At 43.5% G+C, this 26,810-nt stretch overlaps 1 protein-coding gene across 1 annotated transcript in view; it reads left to right on the top strand.

The window, feature by feature from the left end:
- The window catches only part of LOC122938469 (cytochrome P450 2C29-like), a 97,593-nt gene that overhangs the window by 45,268 nt on the left and 25,515 nt on the right, over positions 1-26,810 (top strand). The window contains exons 3-7 of the mRNA XM_044293995.1: positions 4,832-4,994; positions 5,957-6,097; positions 6,587-6,747; positions 8,672-8,845; positions 17,252-17,393. Coding sequence (XP_044149930.1) covers positions 4,832-4,994; positions 5,957-6,097; positions 6,587-6,747; positions 8,672-8,845; positions 17,252-17,393 — 781 coding nt within the window. The remainder of the gene's footprint in view (positions 1-4,831; positions 4,995-5,956; positions 6,098-6,586; positions 6,748-8,671; positions 8,846-17,251; positions 17,394-26,810) is intronic.

The following is a 26,810-nucleotide window of genomic DNA, read 5'->3' as shown; positions in this document are numbered from 1 at the left end:
TTACACCCAAGCCATCCCATTAATTTCAATGATACGGATCACTCCTATACAAGTGTATAGGAACGAGACATCCCATAGAAATGAATGGGACGGTTAGGTGTAATTACACCTGCTCACCGCTGCAGAAGCGGCGGCGAGAAGGTAAACAGTGAAGAGGAGGCGGCGCTGGCACGGCGCGCACCTTCTCTTCAAACAGCTGATCGGCGGGAGTGTCGAGTCTCGGACCCCAGACGATCTGATATTGATGACCTATCCTGAGGATAGGTCATCAATAAATATAACTTGGACAACCCCTTTAACATGTCGATCTATCCTGTGATTTCCATAATTCCATGACTTTTCCTTCTTGGTGTTGCAATTTCAATGAGGAGTTAAGTGAAGTGTTAATAGTTTATTTTGTCAATGAACAAAATGCAAAGTGAATGAAAAACAGAGAAATCTCAATCCAATCCATACAGAGTGAGGCCGAAATCTGGACGTAGTGCGTACCCTTATAGCTGGTGTACTTTATAGGAAATTGACTTTCAATGTGTGAAATTATTTTTTGGGAGGGAGACTGCATTATTTTGTGGTGGGAATGTTTTCAGCTGCCATTTTGAAATCTGCCATATGAAATGTAGCTCATGTTTTTCCAATGGGAATTGTTATGTGATCTATCATTTGTGGCTACAAACCCACTGGAAGCTTCAGTTTTGTCTTATCTTTACCTGTTTAGAAGTAAAGAGAGATCATAGTTTCCAAAAGTGCTTTAGATGACAAGGTCTATGTGTCCATCATTCTGATTAGACCAGGGGCATTGCTAGGGTCTCAAAAGATCCAGGGCCCAAGCCCCAATCAATATGGCCCAGTTCTCGACCATCCCCCCGCACATCGCATTTTGCTATACAGCAGTACATACCTCTCCAGGGCCTCCAGGTGACATCTCCTCCGATGTAGATCTTCTCATCATCTCCTTTTGGTCCGTACAACTTTCAGACGTGCCTCATCTCTGCAGAGTGTGACATAGATTCATTTTAGCGTCCTCACATTTCTATCATCATCCCCCAACCTGGAGCCCCCACAGTGTCATACTTCTGCTTGCTGTGCTCCCCAATACTCCCAATTACTATCCTGAAGAACAATTAGTGCCCCCATAGTATTAGTCCTCCTCATATTCCCACCAATAATGATTCCCTTCTAGAATGCCCTCATTAGTAATACTGCCGCCTACAGTGCTCCCGAAGAATGCCCCCATTAGTAGATGAGCCCTCCAGTATTAATAATACCCTCACAGAGCCCCCAGTAGAAATAAGGCCCCCTCTATGTTCGCCTTGTGGTAATAAAGCTCTCTCTCTGCAAACCCCTCAGTAGTAATAAGGCCCCCATAGTGCTCTTAGTAGAAATAAGGTGAATCTATAAGTCCCTCCTATAGAGCCCCCAGTAGTAATAGGATGCCTAAAATGTCCCCTACAGTGCCCCCAGTATTTATACTGCCCCCTACTGTTATAATGCTCACCCTGAAGTGCCCCCAGTGTTTAGAATGCCTCCTGCAGTGTCCCCTGTAGTTATATTCCTCCCTCCACCATACAGTCCCATGTAAATAGCATCACGCCATCTCCCCTGCCTCCTCCAAAATACAGTCCTATGTAAATAAAACGATTTCCTTCCTTCTGCCATATAGTCCCAAGTAAATAACATCACACCATCTCTCCAGCCCCCTTCAATATACAGTCCCACATAAATAACATCCCCCTCTATCTACAGCCCCCTTCAAAATACAGTCCCATGTAAATAGCATCACCTCCTTCCCAGCTGCCTTCAACATACAGTCTCAGGTATATAATATCACCCCCTCCCCTGCCATCTCCAACATGCGATCCCATGTAAACATGAACCCCTCAACATTCAGTCACATGTAAATAACATCATTCCCCCCCACCAGCCACCTTGAGCATACAGTCCCATGTAAATACCATTGCCCCTCAGCATTTAGTCCGATGTAAATAACATCACTCCCTCCCACAGCCACCATCAACATACAATCCCATGTAAATAACATCACTGCCTGTCCAGTCCCTTCCAACTTCCAGTCCCATGTAAATAACATCACTCCGTCCCAGAGCTGCCTCTAACATACAGTCCCATGTAAATAACAGCACACCCTCCCACAGCCGCCTTCAACATACAGTCCCATGTAAATAACCTCACGATGCGCCAGCCCCCATCCAACATTTAGCCCCATGTAAATAACATCACTCCCTCCCACAGCCACCATCAACATACCGTCCCATGTAAATAACATCTGTACCTCCTACAGCCACCATCAACATACAGTCCCATGTAAATAACATCAGTCCCCCCAGCCACTTCCAAAATACAGTCCCATGTAAATAATATCACACCCTTCAGCCCTAACATACAGTCCCAGTTAAATAACCATAACTCCCAGCATTCCTTTGCCTCTCCCTTCACTTACCTCTCCTCATGTGAAGACCTCACCATAGCTTCTTCCCCCAGTGGTCACATGATGGTGACATCATCTCAGGTCCTTCTCAACCACTGCCTGTTTTACTGGTCACATGACCTGTGATGTCACCAAAGGTCCTTCAGATCCTCCACTGCATTAGATTCAATTATATTGCCCCTGAGGACGGCAATACAGTTGTATCTATCTGGCAGGCAGGACATTCGGGGCCTGGGACAAAACATCGGGTCCCCAGGCCCCAAATGTTTTAACCTAGCAACGCCCCTAAGTTAGACGTATAATCCATTCTTTATGGACACTCAGAAGAACCTCAGGTACTTCCTCACAACACTGTGGGATTCACCCTTTCAGGGGCTGCCATACTGAGCCATTTCAGGTGAGTCAATTTGGCTCACCTAAAATGGCAAATCCTACAGTGTTGTGAGCAAGTACCACTTGTGGTTCTTTGGTGTTTTAACGATTACTGGATTACTGTATATTTTTAACCATGTGCATCTGCCAGAATGGTAGACACATAGAACATGTCATCTAAAGCACTTTAGGAGACATTGACCTTGTGTAAAGGGATCTGTCACTACGAACTTAGACTGTATTATCACATGACTAGCACTGCAGGTACTGAGTCCAGATATTTTTTTATTTATTATCCTATGCCCCCCCCATTCCCCAAATGTCAGTGCTCAGAGCTGTACTGAAATACAGTGTAGGGACTGCTGTGCATGCGCACAGGACTCCTCTCATTATTATAAAATGGCACAGCAGTCTGGACTGTGCAATTCAACGTAGTTTTGATTGCTGACAGTGGTAGAACTGGGGGAAGAAGGACAATTGAAATTCTGGATTCCTTATCTTCCGCACCATTCATATTACTGGAGTTAATAGTTCAGAATAGTGGTGACAGTGTAAATTCTAGCCAAGATTAACACAATGGTGGCCCAAACATTTCCTCCACCAAATATTGCATGAGGGAGTTAAGCATGATGTGTCTTTCATCTGCAGCATGAGATGTCCGGTGCTAACCACTGTGCCTATGGTCCCCAACGTGGTCAGGATTAATGGTGTCTTCAATGCTGTAAAATACAGGCAGATACTTCTCCATCTTGTAATACCACCAGGGAGGCATCTGATTGGTTCCAAATGTATTCTGCAGTAGGATAACGACCCCATACAGCCATGTCATTAAGAACTATCTTCAGCTTAAAGAGGAATGAGAAGTCTTGGATTGATGATATGGCCCACACAAAGCCTTGATCTCAAAATCATCAAGTCTGGATGAGATTACATGAAGAGACAGAAGATTAAGATCAAGAAGATCTGTGGTTAGTTTTCCAAAATATTTGGATCAATCTCTCTACCGAGTTCCTTCAAAAACTGTGTGCAAATGTACCCAGAAGAATTGATGCTGAGGGCAAAGGGCAAAGGGCGGACACAACAAATACTGATTGTTACAATCTGTGGATGTGGGTCCACTGTGCCAACCACCCAGAAGTGGGAGGCTGCTGATCCACAAGGGCCAGGGACACCAGAGTGATTAAGGCTGAGGTGAAAATCCAGAAAGACTATCCAGAATACCAACAGGTAAACATTACACCTCAGACAGTAAGGTAAAGTAAACTAGCAGTACCTAACATGACCTGTGTTGATCAGGCAAAGGGCTCATGCACATGACCATTGGATGTTTTGCGGTCCACAAATTACCGGCCACGTGCATTCTGCATTTTGCGTAACAGAAGGGCTGCCTCCTAATACAACAGTCATATCCTTGTCCTGTAATTCAGACAATAATTGGACATGTTCTATATTTTCGGGGAACGGGCATGCAGACATACAGACACAGAATGCAGAATGTGTAATTTTTTGCAGCCCCATTGAAGTGAATGGCTTCCCATACAGGCCTAAAATAACGGAACAGACATGGAAAAAGAATACGCTTGTGTGCGTGAGCTCAAAGAGTGAGAGAGACGGGCAGGTATTTATAAGAGAGCTGACATACTAATCAGCTGGACGGGAACACGCACAGTAAGGGTGTAACCCCCGCAGGGCGGAACCTGAGTCCCTGTTCACACATAGACACCGAACAGACAGACACATGGTCACCAGCGTAACACTGATTAAGTTTAGATTTCTCTTTTCTTCATTCACTTTATATTTTTAATTTATAGGAAAAAAAACATTAACTTCTTTTTTCGAAAGCTTTCTTCCGACGCCTGCCTAAGTCACAGTACTGTACATACTTAGTGTAAGAAGACATTTACTTTAGAAAACGGTTACTTCTCATTGATAACAATTCAGAAGATTCAGGTTCAAGTGAAACGTATATTTTCCTATTTCTCTTCATTCTCCACATTTCTATGTTTCCTCCATCAGCTCAGCCAGAAATACGGCTCAATATTCACCATCTGGAAAATGTCAGAACCTATGATTGTTCTGTGCGGTTATGAGACGGTGAAAGAAGCCCTGATAGATCACGCCGAGCAGTTCAGCGCGCGTCCGTTTATCCCAGTGCTGCATCTCTCCACCAAGGGATATGGTGAGATGTCTGCAAAATTCCCACAAACTTGCTCCCAAAAAATCAGTCTACAACAATAGAGTACATAGAAGACAGGGAGGAGGGGGATGGAGCTGCAGTCTATCGTTCAGGTGAGAGAGAAGGGGAAGCAGCATAGGGAGAGCAAACAGTATAGTTCTGACATCACACCATGAAGAGCACGCCGACTCAGCTGAGAGCGGAGGAAAGACCTAACATCCAAAGCTTACAAACCATACTTCTGTGTGCTCTACATCTACAGCTGTTTTAGGAGGGATGAGAACTTCTTACGTTGTAATTAGGCTTGTTCAAATTGCTCTATCCGAACCAGATTCATTTAAAAACGTTGTTTACAATATCTCCGCCGTAGTGCGCTAAAATGTATGGGCTCCACTGAGGCCTGACAAATCTTGCTGCAAATAACACGAGACGAAGCAATTCTCGCCTTATTTGCAGCAAGACTAATAAGAAGTCTTCATGTGCTGCTTCCCCTTCTCTCTCACCCGATTTGCTCAAGCCTAGATGTAATGTTAGGTTCTCTATTACAGTGATGCCATAAAGATGAAAGGTGTTCTCCAAGTCTAAGACATTGATGGTCTAACCCTAGAATGTGCAATCATTGAGGAGTCAAACTGCTAGGATGTCCAGATAATGAAGGGGCCATCTTACTGTTTCTGCAGGCTCAGCGGCTCACCCATGATGTAGTTATGACCATTCAGTATATTAAGTTGTTCTTTTTGGACCAGTGCTTCTCAAACTGTAAGGTGCCTCGCGGTTTTCGATGAGGTCTTGTTTGTCTCCCAAACACCCAAATCAGATAGGATAGCTCCACTGTCCCAGGATATGATGTTTTTGTCCCAGCATATGGGTTGTCACAGATTGCTTCACCTAAGAAAAAGCAAAAGGGCCGTTGTGTAGATATTGTTATATGTTATGAGATTAATATCAAAATGTTCTATCTTTAGGTCTTCTTGGACCACGATGGCGCTCACTCCGCCGCTTCACCATGACATCTCTCAGAAATTTTGGGATGGGAAATAAAGTCATGGAGAGAAGGGTACTGGCAGAGTCCAAGTATCTTGTCCAGGCTGTATCAGAGACTAGAGGTGGGTGGGCTCCATATATCTGCATCCAAAATTTGCTGCAATGAGAATTCATAGTTCTTAGCAACCATGAGGAACATGTTGGCTCTTTTGCTTGCTCTTTTTTGCTAATGACAATTCATTTCTCTTCATTTTCTTCTCTGAAATGCTTTTTTTGGGTGACAATCATTAGGTGTAACAACCTCATTTTGCTAGGATATCGCCACTGTGCCTGTATAGCACTGCATCTTCACATAGGTTTTCTTTGCACAATAAGTCCATCATTACAAGGTTCTACAGCCATGCTGCAGGTCACTTCACAGTTGTGATCCAGACCACTGCTATGCTAGGAAAAACTGTGAAAGGGATGCAGCTCTAAACCAGCACTACATCCCCCATTATTCTCAAATTCACCCACCTTCTATAAATACAGTATATGTGTCTGATCTGCAGCAGAAATTGATGGTGGGTCATTGACTGGACATCACAGTATGACATTGTCTCTCTCTACAGGGAAATCCTTCCAGCCAAGAATGCTCCTGGCCAGTGCTGTGGGAAACATCATCAGTTCTGTGCTGTTTGGAGAGCACTTTGAGTACAAGGATGAGAAGCTTCAGGAACTTCTCATGTCCACATACAGAAACGTCAGAGGAAACAATTCTCCACTAAGCACGGTTGTCTATCATTATATTATGAGGCTTTTGTTGGCATTTCCTCCATAACGGAAATTTTTTGGGGTCTGATTATTACATTTGGGTCCAAATCGATTTGACCTTAAGCATGTTTAAAAACACACAGCACCATCAGATTTATTATGCTTTAATTAAAACTATTCCAAAAAGTGTCCCTTATTGGGACTGTTAGCAGAAAAATCAGTGGCTTGTTCTAAACAACCGTCCAAAAATGATGCCTTAATGAAACAGGTTTATGGGGAAAAATACAGGCGCAATTGGATGAGTGTAACCTAACTATTTACTGCTATTGATAAACTGTGATATACTTATTTGTGCACTATTATAACAAGATTTTGGTAAAAAAAAAAAAGCAAAAGTCTAGTTCCTGTACTTGTAATTATTTTCTGTCAGAGACACGTCAGACACATGCTGTCACGCCATTGGTGAGCTCACACTGGGGTCTGCGCCTCCGAGCTAACATCCAGCATTATAGGCTAGCCAATATTATCTCTTCTGTGGGCAAGCCTGCCCGCCAAGGCCCCTCCAGTCATGGTATGCTCCATTTTCATCCTCCCTTCCCTGGTTCCCTCACTAGTGTATTGAATTTTAAATGTAAAAAGGCACCGTTTTGTGCAATTTGTCCAAAGGATTTGTTTGGAAGAAGAATTTTGTATAAAATTCTTGATAAACCCAATTCATTTAGGATCTATTCGCTCTTTTCTACTCCAAAGTCAAAAGGAATCTGCAGATTTACATGTTCTTACATTATATTTTGCTATTGCACTCTGTAGTGCATGTCAGATATCAGCTTATCAATGCATGGATCTACCTAATAGAAGAGGCCAGGGATGGTGCCATTAGCTTCTGCGCCACCTTCAATCACCATCAATTCAAACATCAACCCTTTTTCAGCCCTAAACTACCAGGATTGCTGATATAAGCCCCCCTCACTGCCCTGGACCACCAGGCATAGTGTAGTTAACCCTTTCTCTGGTATCTACCACTAGTGTTAAGTGCGAATATTCAAATCACGAATTTTAAACGTGAATATCGCCACTTTGAGACTTCTCAAATATTTTGAATATAGTGCTATATATTCGTAATTGCAAATAGTGTTGAATATTCTAATCGCAAATTTATCACAAATTTATCACAAATATTACATTGCCGATTTTTCGCAATCAATTAAACAATGACTGGAGATTTTGCGGCCCAAAATTCGCAAAATATTGCAAATTCTAATATTGCCTATGCCGCTCAACACTATTTACCACCAGCGATACTGATAACCCTCATTCTCTTTTATCGACCACTAAACCTCACAGATGGTACTAAAAACCCATGACATGTTCTAGATAATTAGGGCTATATACAATGTATTACCAGTCTTTTGGATTGCATGGTTTAGAGGGAACAATGTTCAATGACCATACATCCCGATCCATATCTGCAAAAGTTTGGAGTGACCATTGCTCCTGGATGGTTTCATGTATTCTTGCTTTCTAGGTTGGATCATTCTTATATTTAAAGGGTTTTTCTAGGCTCCTGAAATTGATGACCTGTACTTAGGATAGGTCATTAATATTCGCATTGGTGAGGGTCTGACACTCCCTACTCCCGCATATCTGCTATTTCCTACAACGCTGAAGCCAGGACTGTAAATGGAGCACCAGCATTACTGCAGCTCAGCTCATCTTCATTTCAATGGTATCTGGGCTGCAGTAACCCAGGACGGCCACCATAGTTTGAACAGCGCTGTGCTTCCTGCTACATTTAACTAGCTAGTTCCAGCATCATAGGCTGCAGGAGACAGCAGATCTGTGGGAGTAGGGATTGTCAGACCCTTACCAATTGGATATTAATTAAGGCTGGGAAACCCCTTGAATCCTTATGCTCATCTTTTCTTCCTGGCCTCTCTCTATAGATCTGCAATATTTTCCCAGTTCTTCTGAAGATCCCATTCGTCAGACGTAAAGCCTTTAAAGAATATACTTTTCTGCAGACATATGTGACAAAACAAATAAAGTACCACAAAGAGACTTTCAAACCGGAGTCACCTCGGGATTTCATGGACTATTTCCTTCTGAAGATAAAAGAGGTAACGTTATTCATGAGGGTTTAACAGGAAGGGGAAACCTACATTCCCTGAAGTTGCTGGTTGTTCCATTTCTTTCGAACTTTAAGTTATTTTCTGAATTATACGAATGAGCTGCATTTAACATCGTAAACCCCTGAAAGCTGCAAGTTTCCAGCGTTTCCTGTTTGTCGGGGAAACTGACGGCCTGTATTATATTCCAGACACTCCCTATTCTGCAGGTTGTCAGAAAGCTCGAGGACTCACAACCTCTAACAGTTCAGTGAGAAAGCAAAGAGTAAAGAGAAGGAGATGTCGTGAGCTCTGCTTGTTCAGATGCTGCTCACAATATATACAGAAGTCCAGCAGGGAGTCAGCACAAAAACATTCTAACATAGTGAGAATGATCATAAACTGCAAGACCTCAGTCTACCCCGACCTCTGCTAGTGAAAAGATCTGGCAAAACCTTGGATCTGACCAGGTTTTGCCTGCCCCTGAAAGAGTACATACTGTATCTATCGTTGTAAGAAAAAAGTAAGTGCATTAAGAAAACATCCAAATGCAAGGAGAAAAAGTAAATTAACATTTGAATTGAATAACCCGTTAATCCCCTAGTGAAGCAATTACCACCTCTATGTTTCCTGTAGCTAGAGATAAGATTTGCACAACATCGAGGGGGAATTTTAAACCATTCCTCCCTGTGAATGTGTCTTAGTTCATCAATAGGGTTGAGCGAACCCGAACTGTAAAGTTTGGGTTCGTACCGAACTTTAGGATTTCTGGACCCTGGACCCGAACATTTCCATAAAAGTTTGGGTTCAGATTCGGTGTTTGGCGATTTCTTGGTGCTTTTTGAAAGGCTGAGCAGCCAATCAACAAGCGGTTAACTGTCTGACCTTAGAAGCCATCACAGCCATGCCTACTAATGGCATGGCAGTGATTGGCCAGAGCAGCATGTGACCCAGGCTCTATATAAGCTGGAGTCACGTAGCGCCGCCCGTCACTCTGCTGTTACTAGTGTAGGGAGAGGATGCTGCTGCTGGACTTGTGATTTCAGGGAGAGAACAGGAGAGAATCTAACTCAGCGATCTACATAGAAATAGTTGTGTGGGTGCAGGGCACTATCGTTTCACCCTGCCCTGAGCCCATTGACCAAAAAAAAAATAGCTTTTATAATTCTGTCAGTTAGGTGGGTGGCAGCGGCGGCGGCCATTTTATGCATGCTCAGTGCACCAGCACTGCATCTGAGCTTTTGGGACATTGCAAATCACCATTTTTTTGGAAACTAGATGGATTGGTCAGTGTGCAATTTAAGGTGGAAATACAGCCATCATTTTCGGGGGTTTTAAAAACACACTTTTTTGACAAAAAACACTATTCTCCTGATCTGAAAATGTTAAATTCAAGTTTAATATATACAGCTTTCATATTCTGTTCCCCCCCAAAAAAAACTTTTTGGGCAATCTACAACATATGGATTAGTCAGTGAGCAATTTAAGCGAGAAATACACCCATCATTTTCTGGGGTTTTAAAAACACACTTTTTTGACAAAAAAAAAACACTATTTTCAGGCCTTGCAGCATCAGCAGGTGTGAAATTTCAGGCTTATATACCGCTGTCAAATTCAGTTGTTAAACAAACACTCATTTGTGCACAAAGAATTTAGTTGCCAGCCTTTGCTGCAAATGTTATTGTGAGATACACCCTTTATACATTGGGGTTACATTCAGAGATTTTTTTGGAAACTTGATGGATTAGTCAGTGTGCAATTTAAGGTGGAAATACAGCCATCATTTTTTGGGGTTTTAAAAACACACTTTTTTGACAAAAAACAGTATTTTCCTGATCTGAAAATGTTAAATTCAAGTTTAATATATACAGCTTTCATATTCTGTTACCAAAAAAAAACACTTTTTGGGCAATCTACAACATCTGGATTAGTCAGTGTGTAATTTAAGCGAGAAATACACTCATCATTTTCTGGGGTTTTACAAACACACTTTTTTGACAAAAAAAAACACTATTTTCAGGCCTTGCAGCATCAGCACGTGTGAAATTACAGGCTTATATACCGCTGTCAAATTCAGTTGTTAAACAAACACTCGTTTGTGCACAAAAAATGTAGTTGGCAGCCTTTGATGCAGATGTCATTGTGAGATACACCCTTAATACATTTGGGTTAAATTCAGAGATTTTAAATACTGCCATTTGGTGCACCAATCATTTAGGCCTACACTGGTTCAGCCCGTGTGAGATACTCCCTCTACACACAGGGGTTTGATTTAGGCATTTGAAATACAGCCATTTTGGGCAAAGAAATATTTAATTTAGGCCTACACTGGTTCAGCCCGTGTGAGATACCCCCTCTACATACAGGGGTTTGATTCAGGCATTTGAAATACAGCTATTTTGGGAAAATAAATATTTAATTGAGGCCTTGTCTGGTTCAGGCCGTGTGAGATACACCCTTTACATATTGTCGTTCTATTCTACTATTAATTAAACACCCATTTAGGCCAAGATCCTAAATTCGAAAAATATGAGAAGAGGGTCAAATTAGGGGCGTGGCCCAGATTGTGGTGCTGCTGGTGGAGCTCCTGTTGCAGGGAGAGGACATGGTAAATCTGTTCCAACTGCACGCACAAGTGAAACCCCTTCCTCAGGTGTGAGTAGGCGACAGAACCTGCATCGGCTCTACGAATGGTAATGCCTGAACAAGGGTTTCCCAGGGCCATCCACTTAGCCCTGCCCCAGAAGTGGAAGAGATTGAGTGCACCGGTGCCCAACCACTTATTTTTCAAGATGAATACATGGGAGGACCATCGCAGCACGTTTCGGATGATGACGAAACACAGGTGCCAACTGCTGGGGCTTTCGAAAGTGTGCAGACCGACAAGGAAGGCAGGGGTGAAGACTGGGTGGAAGATGATGTGGAGGACGATGAGGTCCTCGACCCCACATGGAATCAAGGTCATGCAAGTGACCTATGTAGTTCGGAGGAAGAGGCGGTGGTCGCACAGAGCCACCAGCACAGCAGAAGAGGGAGCAGGGTGCAAAAGCGTCCTGTCTTGTCCTCTAGACAGTACGCCTCCTACTGCCCACCGCAGCAAGGGACCAAACACATTAAAGCCAGCTCCAAGGAGTCCACTGGCGTGGCAGTTCTTCAGACAATGTGCTGACTTCAAGACACGAGTGGTTTGCACGCTGTGCAATAAGAGCCTGAGGCGAGGCATAAACATTCTCAAACTGAGCACAACCTGCATGACCAGACATTTAAGTGCAAAGCACGAGCTGCAGTGGAGTAGACACCTCAAAACCAAGAAAGGTCTCTGGCTCCTCCTGCTTCCTCTTCTGCTGCAGTCGCGGCCTCTTCATCCACCTCTGGAGGGACAGTGCCACCAGGCACGCCGCAAACAGAGGATCTGCCACAACACCAACACCTGGGTCACCAAGCATCTCCACAATGTCCCACTGAAGCGTTCAGCTCTCCATCTCCCAAACAATGGAGAGGAAGAGGAAGTACCCCCCTACCCACCTGCGATTTCTACCCCTAAATTCCAGCATTTCTAAATTACTGGCCTTTGAAATGCTTTCATTCCGTCTGGTGGAGACAGACAGTCTTAAAGGCCTTATGGTGGTGGCTGTCCCACAGTACGTCGTGCCCAGCCGCCACTACTTTTCAAGGCGAGCCATCCCTGCACAATCAAGTAGGGGACAAAATCAGGTGTGCACTGCGCAACTCCATCTGTGGCAAAGTGCACCTCACTACGGATACGTGGACCAGTAATCACGGTCAGGGCCGTTATATCTCCATAACAGCACACTAGGTAAATGCAGTGGCTGCTGGGCCTGAGGCTGATAGCAGTTTGTCGCATGTCCTTCCACCACCGAGGATTGCAGGGTGCTTCAGTTTGCCTCCTGTTGCCACCACCAACTTCAGCACAGCCAGGGGTAAACGACAGCAGGCAGTTTTAAAACTTTTCTGTTTTGGGGACAAACCCCACACCATGCAGGAGCTGTGGACGGGCCTTGAACAACAGACCGATGAGAGGTTTGTGCCAGTCAGCCTCAAGCCCGGCCTGGTGGTGTGCGATAATGGGCAAAATCTCGTAGGAGCTCTGGGACTAGCCAGGTTGACGCACATCCCTTGCCTGGCGCATGTGCTGAATTTGGTGGTGCAGAGATTCCTTAAAAATGACCCCGATATGTCAGAGCTGCTGCATAAAGTGCGGGCCGTTTGTGCGTGCTTTCGGCGTTCTCACCCTGCTGCTGCTCACCTGTCAGCGCTGCAGCGTAACTTCGGCCTTCCCGCTCACCACCTCATATGCGACGTGCTTACAAGGTGGAACTCCACCTTGCACATGCTGGCCAGACTGTGCTCGGTGGAACAGCACTACTTTACCACCAATGACTGGGCCTTCATGCTAGACCTGCGTTCCTTGTTGCGCTGTTTCAAGTACTCCACCAACATGGCCAGTGCCGATGACGCTGTTCTCAGCGTTACTATCCCACTTCTATGCCTCCTTGAAAAAACGCTCCTGGCGATAATGGAAGAGGATGTGGCACAGGAGGAGGGTGAAGAAGAAGGATCATTTCATAGGGTTTCCGGCCAGTCATTCCCAAGTAACTCCGAGGGTGGGTTCCTGCACCCACAAACCCATGGTACACAATTGTCTAGCCAGGGCACAGTTCTGGAGGATGACGAGGTGGATGATGAGGAGGAGGAGATGGAGGAGGAACCATGTTCAAAGCAGAGTGGCACCCAGACCAGCTCATGGCCATCAGTGGTGTGTGTGAATGGGGTGATACAGAGGACACAGACGATATACCTCCCACAGAGGACAGCTTTCCGTTGCCTCTGGGCAGCCTGGCACACATGAGTGATTACATGCTGCAGTGTCTCCGCAACGACCGCCGAGTTGCCCACATTCTAACCTGTGCTGATTACTGGGTGGCCACGCTGCTAACTCCACATTACAAGGACAACGTACCATCCTTAATTCCCTCACTGGAGTGTGATCGTAAGATGCGCGAGTACAAGAGCATGCTAGTAGACGCACTGCTGGTGGCTTTCCCACCTGACAGCGGGGGCACAGTGGAAGCACAAGGCGAAGGCAGAGGACGAGGAAGAGGTCGCCAACGCAGCTGGGGCACCGCCAGCACCTCAGAAGTCAGGGTTATCATGGCTGAAATGTGGAAAAGCTTTGTCAGCACGTCACAACAACCAGCACCACCAGCTGATATGGAACGTCTTAGCAGGAGGCAGCATTTCAGCAACATGGTGGAGCAGTATGTGTGCACACGCCTACACGTACTGAATGACGGGTCTGCCCCCTTCAACTTCTGGGTCTCCAAATTGGGCACATGGCCTGAACTTGCCCTTTACGCTTTGGAGGTGCTGGCCTGCCCTGCAGCCAGTGTATTATCTGAACGTGTGTTTAGCATGGCAGTGGGGGGGGGGGCGTCATCACAGACAAACGCAGCCGCCTGTCCACAGCCAATGTAGACAAGCTCACGTTCATTAAAATGAACCAGGCCTGGATCCCTCAGGACTTGTCCGTACCTTGTGCAGAATAGACATGTATACCGGCACTAAGCAGCCATTGTTATACTGCAGCACAATTGCTCATGTTAGTATTTTGGATATTTCACACTCTTTTGGAGTGTACCTTAATTTTACAAAATGAAATTAAAACCACCGCTTTCTCAAACTCCTACTGCATATGGAACTCCACCTCATAAATCAATATTATTATTCTATTTTATATCATTTCACTTATTGTCATTAACATTTTCGGGTGAAATTCACAAATTTTTGTGTGTATAGTACCACTGCTATATCTAGTAGGCCGGTTAAAAATATAAATTGTCATTAACATTTTTGGGTGAAATTAACCAATTTTTGGGTGTATAGTATCACTGCTATACCTAGTAGGCCGGTTAACAAAAATGTTTACATTTTCGGGTGACAATAAACAATTGTTTTCTGTCATAGACCCCTGCTCAACCAAGTAGACAGGTAATTACATTTCTGTAATTTTTCTGTTACATTCTTGGGTTGACATTATACAATTTTAGAGGTGAATAAACCCCTGCTCTGCATAGGTGACCGGGAATAACATTTCTGAAATGCTTCTTTAATTGATGCGCGCCACCTCCTTTGATTCAATGTTTAACTTAATCAAGTTGTACCACATTTAAGCTTCAATACTTTGTCCCACTTTTCCACTACACTCTTTAGGACAACATTTGCGCCTCAATAGCTTTTCCCACAATTCCGCTTGACTCTTTTGGCCCACATTTGGGCTTCTGTAATTTGTCCCACATTTACGCCTCAATAGCTTTTCCGACATTTCTGCTCGATCCAAAATTTTATTTATACATTTATCTCCCTTAAATTTGGTCTCTTTTTCTCCGGCCTGGAACCCTGATTCCCCGCCACCCGTGATCACCATTGTAGGCGCATAAAAGAACATCGAAAGTTGATGGAGCACATATCAAATTGGATCGTGAACATCACGGGGACGTGAGATATGGAGGGGCAGTAAGTATGCACACGCCTACACAAACTAACTGACAGGGGTCTTCCCCCTGCAACTTCTGGGTCTCCAAATTGGCACATGGCCTGATCTTGCCATTTACGTCTTGGAGGTGCTGGCCTGCCCTGCAGCCGGTGTATTGTGTGAACGTGTGTTTAGCACGACTGGAGGGTTATATTTCCCAATGTTTTGGGGTGTATCCTAATTTAAAAAAATAAAAATACATTTTGAACCAAAAAGCAGTGTAGGCTACCTCCTCCTCCTCCACCGCCACTTCCACCTACACCGCCACATCCACCACCTCCTCAACCTCCTACTCCATATGGACCTGGTCATCCTAGATCAAGATTATTATTTTTTATTTTTACATATTTTATGTTATTTTAAGTAATTTCCCTATCTACATCTGTTTGCAGAGCACTTGCCATGCTCTTAACCACATTTTGACAACTTTTGCAGCCCTCTAGCCCTTTCCAAGACATTTTTACAGCCATTTTAGTGCTCAAAAGTTTGGGTCGCCATTGACTTCAATGAGGCTCAGGTTCGTGGTCAAGTTCAGGTCAAGTTCGGGTCCCAAACTCGAACTTTTTTCTAAAGTTTGGCTGAACCTGTAGAACCCGAACATCCAGGTGTCTGCTCAACTCTATTCATCAATCATTGGAGATTTTCCTAGAAACACAGTGGAGCATCGACAATGTGTTTTTAGGAGGACAGTGACTTCATTCATGGTGTCCTTTTATGTCCTTCAAGGGTTTTGTGGTTTGTGGAGTCATGTGTAGGTCTTTAGATGTTGCCTTTTTTTAACCTCTTTCAGGATTGCTTGTTGTGCTCCCACAATGATCTTAACAGGACACCGAGTCCTAGGGAGAGGAGCAGCAGTCCAAAAATTCCATCTATTTGTAGGTAATTTTTCTAACCATGGATTGATGTGCAATGCACATTCTGGTTTTTAACCTTTGAAACATTATTCAGCTTCAAGAGTCTCTAAAAAAACATTTTGTGAAGTCTTCTGAAGGTTGTTTGCATCATGGCAAGGTATAGACTAACCAGTATTTCTTAAGAATAATAGATTTGTCTGTAACCAGGCTTTGTGAGCCTTTATTTAATGGTTAAAGGGGTATTCCCATCACAGATAATGGGGGCATATCGCTAGGATATGCCACCATTGTCTGATAGGTGCGGGTCCCACCTCTGGGACCTTCACCTACAAAGAGAACGGAGCGCAGCCACCCTCCATTCATTTCTAAGGCTGCCGAAAATAGCCGAGAGCTGGCTTGGCTATTTTCGTCTGCCTCATATAAATGAATGGGAGTAAGGGCAGCGCGTGCGCAGTGCGATCCCATTCACTTCTATTGGAGCAGCGGGAAGCAGTGCTTGGTGGTGGACGGACCTCGGGAAATCCAGGGTCCTCCATCCATAACTCTCCCCGCTCTGAGGTGGGACCCTCACCTATCAGACAATGGGGTCATATTATAGCGATATGCCCCCATTGTCTGTGATGGGAATACCCCTTTAAATCACTTGAGAAACTGCAGTTCCAATCTCAGATACCAAACTGATATAATTTGGTTGATTTGTTTCATTAACATGGAGGTTTTTCCTTACACTGTGAATGTAATAACGGTACAACTCTGTGGGTGCTATTACTCATGTCTGTGAGCAGAGGCGGCAGTCCTGGTGATTTATTGCTAAGTAAGACTGAGTTTGTCTATTATTGGGACTTTGATAACAATCAGACCATATTTTATTAGTAATGAAGACTAAAAACCAGGTCATTCCATGGGGTTCACTTACATTTACTTGCAACTGTAATCTGTCACTATGGCATTAATGAAGACATGTCCTGTATAATAATCACATTCCTGACGAGATGTTCTCTGCTTCCTCAGGTGGAACATGAGATGGATCCAGATTTCTGTGAAACCAGTCTCGTCATGGTGGTTACAGGACTGTTAACAGCCGGCACAGACACAACGGCTTCTACCCTAACATTCAGCCTGATGGTAATGGCCCATTATCCAGACGTGCAAGGTATGACCCTCATTGACCATGTACGCTGAACGTTTAAGAATACGAATGAACCCCAAGGGGATTGAATTGTGGTTGGTAAGGACTACTAGTGGTGGCACACACTACATAGCTGTACCAAAGCTTCAATGTCATACATTTAAATGTCATACATTTAACTTATGATGATTTAGAAGATTCCAGTAACTCAAGCAGGAGGTATATCAAAGCATGATATATTATATTATTCTGTACTGATTAGAATAGTAACAGGACCCGTGTTTTATGTAGCGATTTGACCATGATGCTTGCCTGCACTTGTCTTTATCTTCTCAATCGCAAGTGCTTTCACTGTGTCTCCAGGAGCTTCATAATTAGATTATATGACCAGGAAGGTCCTTATGCTCTCACAGCGTATTGTTCATAATAACACAAATTGGCCACTAGGTGGCAGCATAACCACTGTTCTGGTAACCACTTACACATATAGAGTGCAGCCTATCATACAGTGCAATACATTTATATAACAGTGCAGTAACAATACTACCATTATCCCTGTATCCAGTGCAGTGTACTCGCCCAAAGAAGTATGACTTCCCTGGAGTGGTTACTGCAGGTCTGACTGCTGCCTGCAACTTTTTCCACTAAACCCACAATCCAAAATCCAAACACAAAAAAGAATAACCAACAAATCCTAACGTGATCTCCCAATGTGTCTTTGTAACTTGCTCTTGTTTTTTATAGACATCAAAATTGCAGAACAGGAAAAATACAATAAAAAGGCAGCACATTGTTCTCTTAGGCAGCAACCATGTCTTCTCCTCCATCTCTCTGATGCTAGTCCGTAGGAGCAAGGAAGTTTAGAAGGAGGGGTACAAAATAGATTTAGTAACAGTGCCAGCCATAGTGTGACTAGTACTAGCTATAGTATATACAGAGTGCCATCCATAGTGCATACGGATGGATATCTAATCTTCCCAGTTACACAGTGACAATTCCTCCCTTCACTACATAATTGTGCATATTTGCCTTTCAGAAAATTTGGAAAACTGGGAAGCATGTGTAAGTATGCTGGATATCAAACAACACACAAAACATCAAAATGTCATTTTTTTTTCACTGTTTGTTATGTTGCGGCATAATGCTAAAATAAACATAAAAATCAAGTTCCCCCCATGAATGTTTACTCAATACCTCATAATGAGAATTTTTGCAAATGTATTGAGAGGTGTCTACACCTTGATTGGAGTCAACTGTGGTAAATTCTGTGGATTGGACATGATTTGATAAGACATAGCCCTGTCTATACAGGATATCACATCTGACAATGCATCAGAGCAAAAACCAAGCCATGAGGAGGAAAGAACTGCCCGTAGAGCTCAGAGACAGGAGTGTGTGGAGGCTCAGATCTGGAAACAAAACCACACTATTTCTGCTGCACTGAAAGTTTCCAAGAGCACAGTCACCTCTATAATCCTTACATGGAAGAAGAATAACCAGGACTCTTCCTAGATCTGCCCCCCCCCCCCCCCCCCACTGATTAATTGGGGGAGAATTACCTTGGTAAGAGAGGTGACCATGAACCCAATGGTCCCTCTGGCTGTGCTCCAAAGATCATGTGTGCAGATGGCAGAAACTTCAGAAGGTCAACAATCACTGCAGCTTCCATCAGTCTGGGATTTATGTCAGAGCGGACAGAAAGAATCCTTTCCTCAGTAAAAGACATGAAAGCCACCTGGAGTAATATCTGAAGGAAACCAGACATTGTTCATTACCGGCCTAATACCATCCCAACTGTTAAGTATGATGGTGGAACACCATGTCTGGAGGAACCCAGGCTTCGCTCATCATCTGCCCAATACCATCCCTACAGTGAAGCATGTGGTGGCAGCATCATGTCTGAGGGAAACCAGATGCTGCTCATCACCTGCCCAATACTATCCCTACAGTGAAGCATGGTGGGGGCTGCATCTTATCTGGAGGAGACCAGTCACCGCTCATCACCTGCCCAATACCCTCCCTACAGTGAAGCATGGTGGTGGCAGTATTCTACTGTGGGGGGACAGGAAGACCAGTCATGGCGGAGGGAAAGCTGAATGGATCAAAGTACAGAGATATTATTAATGAACATCTGATCCAGAGCTCTGGACCTCAGATTGGGCTGAAGGTACACCTTCCAACAAGAAAAGGACCCTAAGCACATGGCCAGGACAACACAGGAGCGGCTGAGGGACAACTCTGGGAATGTTCTTTAGTGGCTCAGCCACATCCCTGACTTGAACCCAATGAAACATCTCTGGAGAGACCTAAAAATGGCTGTCCACCGACGGCCCCCATCCAACCTGAAGGAGCTGGAGAAGAAAATGGCTGAAAATTCCCATATCAGGTGTAGAACCTTGTTGCATCATCTCCAAGAAGACTGGAGGCTGGAATCACTGCCATAGGGCCTTCAACTGAGTAAAGGGTTTGAATAATGTTGTCAATGCAAGATTTTAGTTTTGCCTTTTCAATTAGCAGAAACTTCTAACATTCTGTTCTCCCTTTTCTTATTATGGGGGAAAACTTTATTTTTACACAAGGCCGCGGCATAACAAAATAAAAAAAATAAAAAAATGTGAAAGTGTCTGAAGACTTTCTGAATGCAATGTGTATGGTATATAGTCATGCAAGTTATGTAGAGGGACTCAAATCTACATTACTTTTCTGTATCCAGCGCCGGTCTAAATGTAAGCCAGCTTTTTTGGGGGAGCTAAGCTGTTTGTTGTTTTAATTGCATCCTTCTCTGCAATTTATACAGGGAATAGAACTGTATCTGCTGCGGCAGCCTGTGCGCAGTAACATTGACAGTAAAGCTGAAGGAAATGGCTGCTCAATATTCACAATATTTCTTTCTATTACTTTCATATATATTATTTTGCCCAAATTAGCATATTTATTGACCTTTCCTATCGATACTACTCGAATACCTCTGGGCGATTCTTTTCTGAAAAAGATATAACTATCTAGTAGCGGAGTGGTTGTAGTTTTAATTACAGGTGGAGCACAGAATTCTTAATATATTGAATTAAAAGTTAAGTTTTAAACTGGTTTTTATAGCCTTAGTGTTTGCCTCATTTGTATTTTTGGATTTGAATGTACCTTGGACCACAAATATTTTTTTTTTTCATTCTTTCACATAGCTAGATCACCTTCTGCTTTAGTCTCTGGAAAAGTTGGGGGATAGACTATGAGCGTTGTTGACAGGTTATGTTGCCCTGGTACCACACAATAGATTCACACAATATTTCAGGGCAACATTTTGTGTATTTTATATAAACAATACGCTCCCATCACTGCCCACAGAGATTATTACCCAGCTTTCCCAGGCTGCAGAATGCCAGATCAACTTGTTTAAGAATTTGTAAATCCCCAGAATTGTACAATATCTAGCTGGATTTTCTTGCCAGGAGCCTAGAAAAGGAGAGTAAGAATCCCCATGTTAAATCCTCCATGATGTAGCATGGCTAAAAACATCTGTCATTAAGGGTCCTGAGAAAACTGGGTAACACATTACGTGGAGCTGTAATAAAGACAGCTAAAAAGTTTCTACCTAAATAAATCCTTCTTACTCCTAAATAGTGTCATATTGGGGAAATTTTGACTTTCAAGGTCTTGGTAAAGTTGGGTTATGAGAAACTGAGAAACTGTAATAGGCTATAGAATACTGAATCTAGCAAGAATCCCACTCCGAACTCCCAAATAGAGCCATAGCAAAGAATATTTGCCTTTTATGATTCTGGAAAGGCAGGCTTACAACCACATGAAACTGTAGTAGACTGCTGAAATCTTAATCTTTTAAGACAAATCCCCCTTCACACTCCTAAATAGTGCCATGTCTAGGCAGATTTGTCTTTCAGGGTTAAAGGTTGGTGAAACTGTAATAGAATACTAAATGCTGTACTAAATCTACTGAAATAAAAACACCTCCCCACTCACGATATACAAATATAACCTAGACAACCAATGAAAGAAAATGTCTGTTCTCATGGAAACCATCCCCGTCTCCCAGAAAAGCCATTCCTCAACAGTTTTATGGATTTTTTTTTTTACAGCGTTCCATATATGGTAAAATTTAACTGATACTTTCACTCTCCAATTCAGTATGATTATGGCAATGCCACATATGTATAGTTTTCCTTGCATTTTAATACTGGGGGAAAAAAAACGTGAAAAAAAAAAATGTCATCACCATATTCTGACAACTATAACCTTTTTGTAGTTGTGTGTAAGTTGCTGTTACTTTTCATTAATACCATTCTGTGGTGTGTAAGATTTTTTTTAGCACTTTCATTTATTGTGGGAGTTGAAGCAACCAAAAAACAGTATATTGGCCATTTTGACTTTTTTTTGCTTTGCCGGATCTGGCCATCCGCAAAACACACACAGATGTGTTAATGGACCCTTAAGGGGAAAAAAAAAATCCAATCAGGCATCAGATAACGACCCCTCTCTTGTAGCTATAGCCTGTAATATTATTACACTCCAGAAACACATCCAGGCCCCTCCTGAACTCCTTTATTGTACTCACTATCACCACCTCCTCAGGCAGAGAGCTCCATAGTCTCACTGCTCTTACAGTATAGAGTCCATAGTCTCACTGCTCTTACAGTACAGAGTCCATAGTCTCACTGCTCTTACAGTATAGAGTCCATAGTCTCACTGCTCTTACAGTACAGAGTCCATAGTCTCACTGCTCTTACAGTAAAGAGTCCATAGTCTCACTGCTCTTACAGTACAGAGTCCATAGTCTCACTGCTCTTACAGTAAAGAGTCCATAGTCTCACTGCTCTTACAGTATAGAGTCCATAGTCTCACTGCTCTTACAGTATAGAGTCCATAGTCTCACTGCTCTTACAGTATAGAGTCCATAGTCTCACTGCTCTTACAGTATAGAGTCCATAGTCTCACTGCTCTTACAGTAAAGAGTCCATAGTCTCACTGCTCTTACAGTATAGAGTCCATAGTCTCACTGCTCTTACAGTATAGAGTCCATAGTCTCACTGCTCTTACAGTACAGAGTCCATAGTCTCACTGCTCTTACAGTATAGAGTCCATAGTCTCACTGCTCTTACAGTATAGAGTCCATAGTCTCACTGCTCTTACAGTATAGAGTCCATAGTCTCACTGCTCTTACAGTATAGAGTCCATAGTCTCACTGCTCTTACCGTAAAGAGTCCATAGTCTCACTGCTCTTACAGTATAGAGTCCATAGTCTCACTGCTCTTACAGTAAAGAGTCCATAGTCTCACCGCTCTTACAGTATAGAGTCCATAGTCTCACTGCTCTTACAGTAGAGAGTCCATAGTCTCACTGCTCTTACAGTAGAGAGTCCATAGTCTCACTGCTCTTACAGTAGAGAGTCCATAGTCTCACCGCTCTTACAGTATAGAGTCCATAGTCTCACTGCTCTTACAGTATAGAGTCCATAGTCTCACTGCTCTTACAGTAAAGAGTCCATAGTCTCACTGCTCTTACAGTATAGAGTCCATAGTCTCACTGCTCTTACAGTAGAGAGTCCATAGTCTCACTGCTCTTACAGTATAGAGTCCATAGTCTCACTGCTCTTACAGTATAGAGTCCATAGTCTCACTGCTCTTACAGTACAGAGTCCATAGTCTCACTGCTCTTACCGTAAAGAATCCTCTTTTATGTTTGTGTACAAACCTTCTTTCCTCCAGACGCAGAGGATGTCCCCTCGTCACAGTCACAGTCCTGGGGATAAATAGATGATGGGAGTGATCTCTGTACTGACCCCTGATATATTTATACATAGTGATTACATCTCTCCTCAGTCATCTTTTTTCTAGAGTGAATAAACCTAATTTTGATCATCTTTCAGGGTACTGTAGTTGCCCCATTCCAGTTATTACTTTAGTTGCCCTCCTCTGAACCCTCTCCAGCTCTGCTGTGTCTGCCTTGTTCACAGGAGCCCAAAACTGTGCACAGTCCTCCATGTGTGGTCTGACTAGTGATTTGTAAAGTGGTAGGACTATGTTCTCATCACCGACATCTATGCCCCTTCTGATGCAACCCATTATCTTATTGGCCTTGGCAGCAGCTGCCTGACACTGGTTGTTACAGCTTAGTTTGCTGTTCACTAAAATTCCTAGGTCCTTTTTCATGTCAGTGTTACCCAGTGTTTTACCATTTAGTATGTATGGGTGACTTGCATTATTCCTTCTCATGTGCATAACCTTACATTTGTCAGTGTTAAACCTCATCTTCAACTTCTCTGCCCAAGCCTCCAATCTATCCAGATCCCTCTGTAGCAGTATACTGTCCTCTGTAGTATATATATACAGTACACTGTCCTCTGTAGTATATATACAGTATACTGTCCTCTGTAGTATATATATATTATATACTGTCAAGTCTAGAGCCTCCTCATAGAAACTGATTATGACCGATCCCTCATGACTGATCCCTCATGAAGCCATGCTGATATGGCTTTATTTGCTTATTTTCATTGAGGCACTCCAAGATAGCATCTCTTAGAAACCCTTCAGTTTACCCACGACAGATAATAAACTTACCGGCCTATAGTTTCCAGGCTCTGTTTTTGGACCCTTTTTGAATATTGGCACCACATTTGCCATGCACCAATCCTGTGGGACATTCCCTGTCAATATTGAGTCCTTTAATATCAGAAATAAGGGTCTGGCTATGACATTACTTAATTATCTTAGGATACGGGGTGTATGCCATCTCGTCCTGGCGATTTGTCTATTTTAATCTTTTTAAGATGCCACTGTACTTCTTCCTGGGTCAGACAGGACACTTTTAATGGGGAATTTACTTTTACACTTTGCATTTCATCTGACTGCCCCAACTTGCCTGTCCGAGCTCCAGTGCTGCAGTCTGGGGCTCAGACACTGCAGCGCGGTAATTCTGACTCCAATTGTTGTATTAGTGATTTGTCCCTAGTGAGACCTCTATGCCTGGCCTGTATAGGCAGATATAATCACTGCGGACAATCCTCATCAGATAGCTTGAACTCACCAACACCGAGTTTATCCGTGTAAGTTGCTTTATTCTGTAAGCCAGATAACAGAGTACAGCAGAACAGATGGATTCCGGTATTGTGCGGTCAAAGGTTTATGCTTTTGTAAGCTTACATGAGAATACATGTGTACATAGCTGGAGCAGTATGAAGAAACAGGATGTGAGGTACACAGAAGAAGGGGTGGAACAATGAAATGAATGACATATATCATGAGCAAGAAAAACAAGTGCAATACCAAAAACGGCCACTAGATGGGAGCATATAACCAAATACAGAATATCATATAAATGAAACTATATAAATTTAACTGTGTAGCAGCATAGCGGTGCCAGACGCGCTGTCATGCCAATCCCCTTGGTGACTCTGTGTTTAGGCCACGCCCCTCTCGATGACATTTAGGTCATGCCCCCTCTCGATGGCGTGTAGGTCACACACCCTCTCAAATGCCCGCTTTGGCCACGCCCCCTGATGATATAAAGCCTGATCTATGCCCCCCGGTGATGTCACCACTCAGGTGATTTGCTCCCTATTTAAGGCAGCTACTGGCAATCATCTTTGTTTCCTTCTGAACTGTTCTAGTCCCTCCTTCCATTCCTCCCCCAGTTCCATTACCTTGCCCCGTCTCTATCTGCCATAGCTTCCCACCCTATAATGTAATTATCCTCCCCCCGTCCCTAGTTTAAACACTCTTCGAACCTTCTAGACAACTGCCCCTTCCCCATTGAGATGCAGCCCATCCCTACGATAGAGCCTGTAGGTGACAGAGAAGTCGGCCCAGTTTTCTAGGAACACAAACTCCTCCTTCCTACACCAGTTCTTGAGCCACTTGTTAACCTCCCTAATCTCACACTGCCTTTCTTGTGTGGCTCGTGGTACCGGCAGTATTTCGGAAAACGCTACCTCTGAGGTCCTTGCCCTAAGCTTTTGTCCTAAATCCCTAAAATCTTTTTTAAGGACCCTTCACCTACCCCTAACTTTGTCATTGGTTCTGATATGGACCATGACCGCTGGATCTTCTCCAGCTCCTCCCAGTAATCTGTCAACCCGATCCTCGATCTGTCGAACTTGAGAGCCAGGAAGACAACACACCGTTCGACGATCCCGGTTTTTGTGACGGATCGCCCTATGTGTACCCCTAATAATTGAGTCTACCACTACCAGCACCTGTCTGGCCTGCCCTGCTCTCCTGGTCCCCTGCTTACTGGAGCTGACATTCCCCTGACTGGCAGAGGAAGGGTCCGGCTGCAGCAGTGTTCTCCCTGAACTGACATCTCCATCATCTGCCAACCTTGCAAACTTGTTGGGGTGTGTCAGATTAGGGCTAGCCTCCCTGGCACTATTCCCTCTACCCCGCTTTCTAATTGTTACCCAGCTAGCTACCTCACTTTCCTCAGCCTCCTCGCTACCACCCTCCCCCTCATCTACCCCATAGAGTGCTTGCTCAGTGAGCAGCAAACTCTTTTCCAAATTGTCAATGCATCTCAGTGTTGAAATTCTCCCATTTAGATACTCGATGTGCGATTTCACACAGACAATTTGCTCACATTTTGAACAAAAATATTTTCTGTTCCAGGACTGCAGACATTAGACACGATGTGCACTGGACGGCGCTGTCAATAATGGAACACATACTAAATGGGCATTACACAAAAAAGAGAAAAAATATAATATAGTGCAGTAATAAGTATATAACACTGTTGTCCCCTCCTAAAGTCCCTGATTCTGAATTCACGTAATCTAAAGTCACACACTTGAAATCAAACACGCAAACGCTCACAAACTCGCGTTATTTAAAAGATAGATAGATAGATAGATATGAAAAACAGAGATAGATGATAGATAGATAGATAGATAATAGATAGATAGATAATAGATAGATATGAGATACAGAGATAGATAGATGTTTTGACTACTTTTTTCCCCACCAATGTATATTTTAAACATGGGACATAAACTTGATGAGAATAGCCCCTAACAGGTATTGACACGGTACAGGAATTTTATGCTAAACATCCAGTATGTCTGTATAACAGTAGCATTCTGAGCTGCCCTGTATCCCTTTTTTAGCTGCACTGCAAGGGTTATACTCCTTTGTTTCTATGTGTACCTACTTGACTAATGAGCTAATCAGTCTTGCTATATATTTTATGTGGTGTGTCCCAACCGTTGCCTGAGCAGAAGGTTCTATCTGGTCTTTTTAGTCTGCTGGAGCCTATGAAGGAGCTATATTCATTGTTTGTCTGTGAACCATGTTCTGCCTGACTTCTGAGTCTGTCTGCTGTCTGACCTGACCTATGCCTGTTACCCTGATCTGTTCATCCTCCTGTTGCCTGGATTTCAACCCTGCATCACCTGCTTTTCCCCTGGAACAGTTTATTTTATTTACATGTACTTTTTCT

Source organism: Bufo gargarizans, chromosome 5 (assembly GCF_014858855.1).
Source record: "Bufo gargarizans isolate SCDJY-AF-19 chromosome 5, ASM1485885v1, whole genome shotgun sequence".
NCBI lineage: Eukaryota > Metazoa > Chordata > Amphibia > Anura > Bufonidae > Bufo > Bufo gargarizans.
This window is presented reverse-complemented; position numbering and strand designations above follow the sequence as displayed.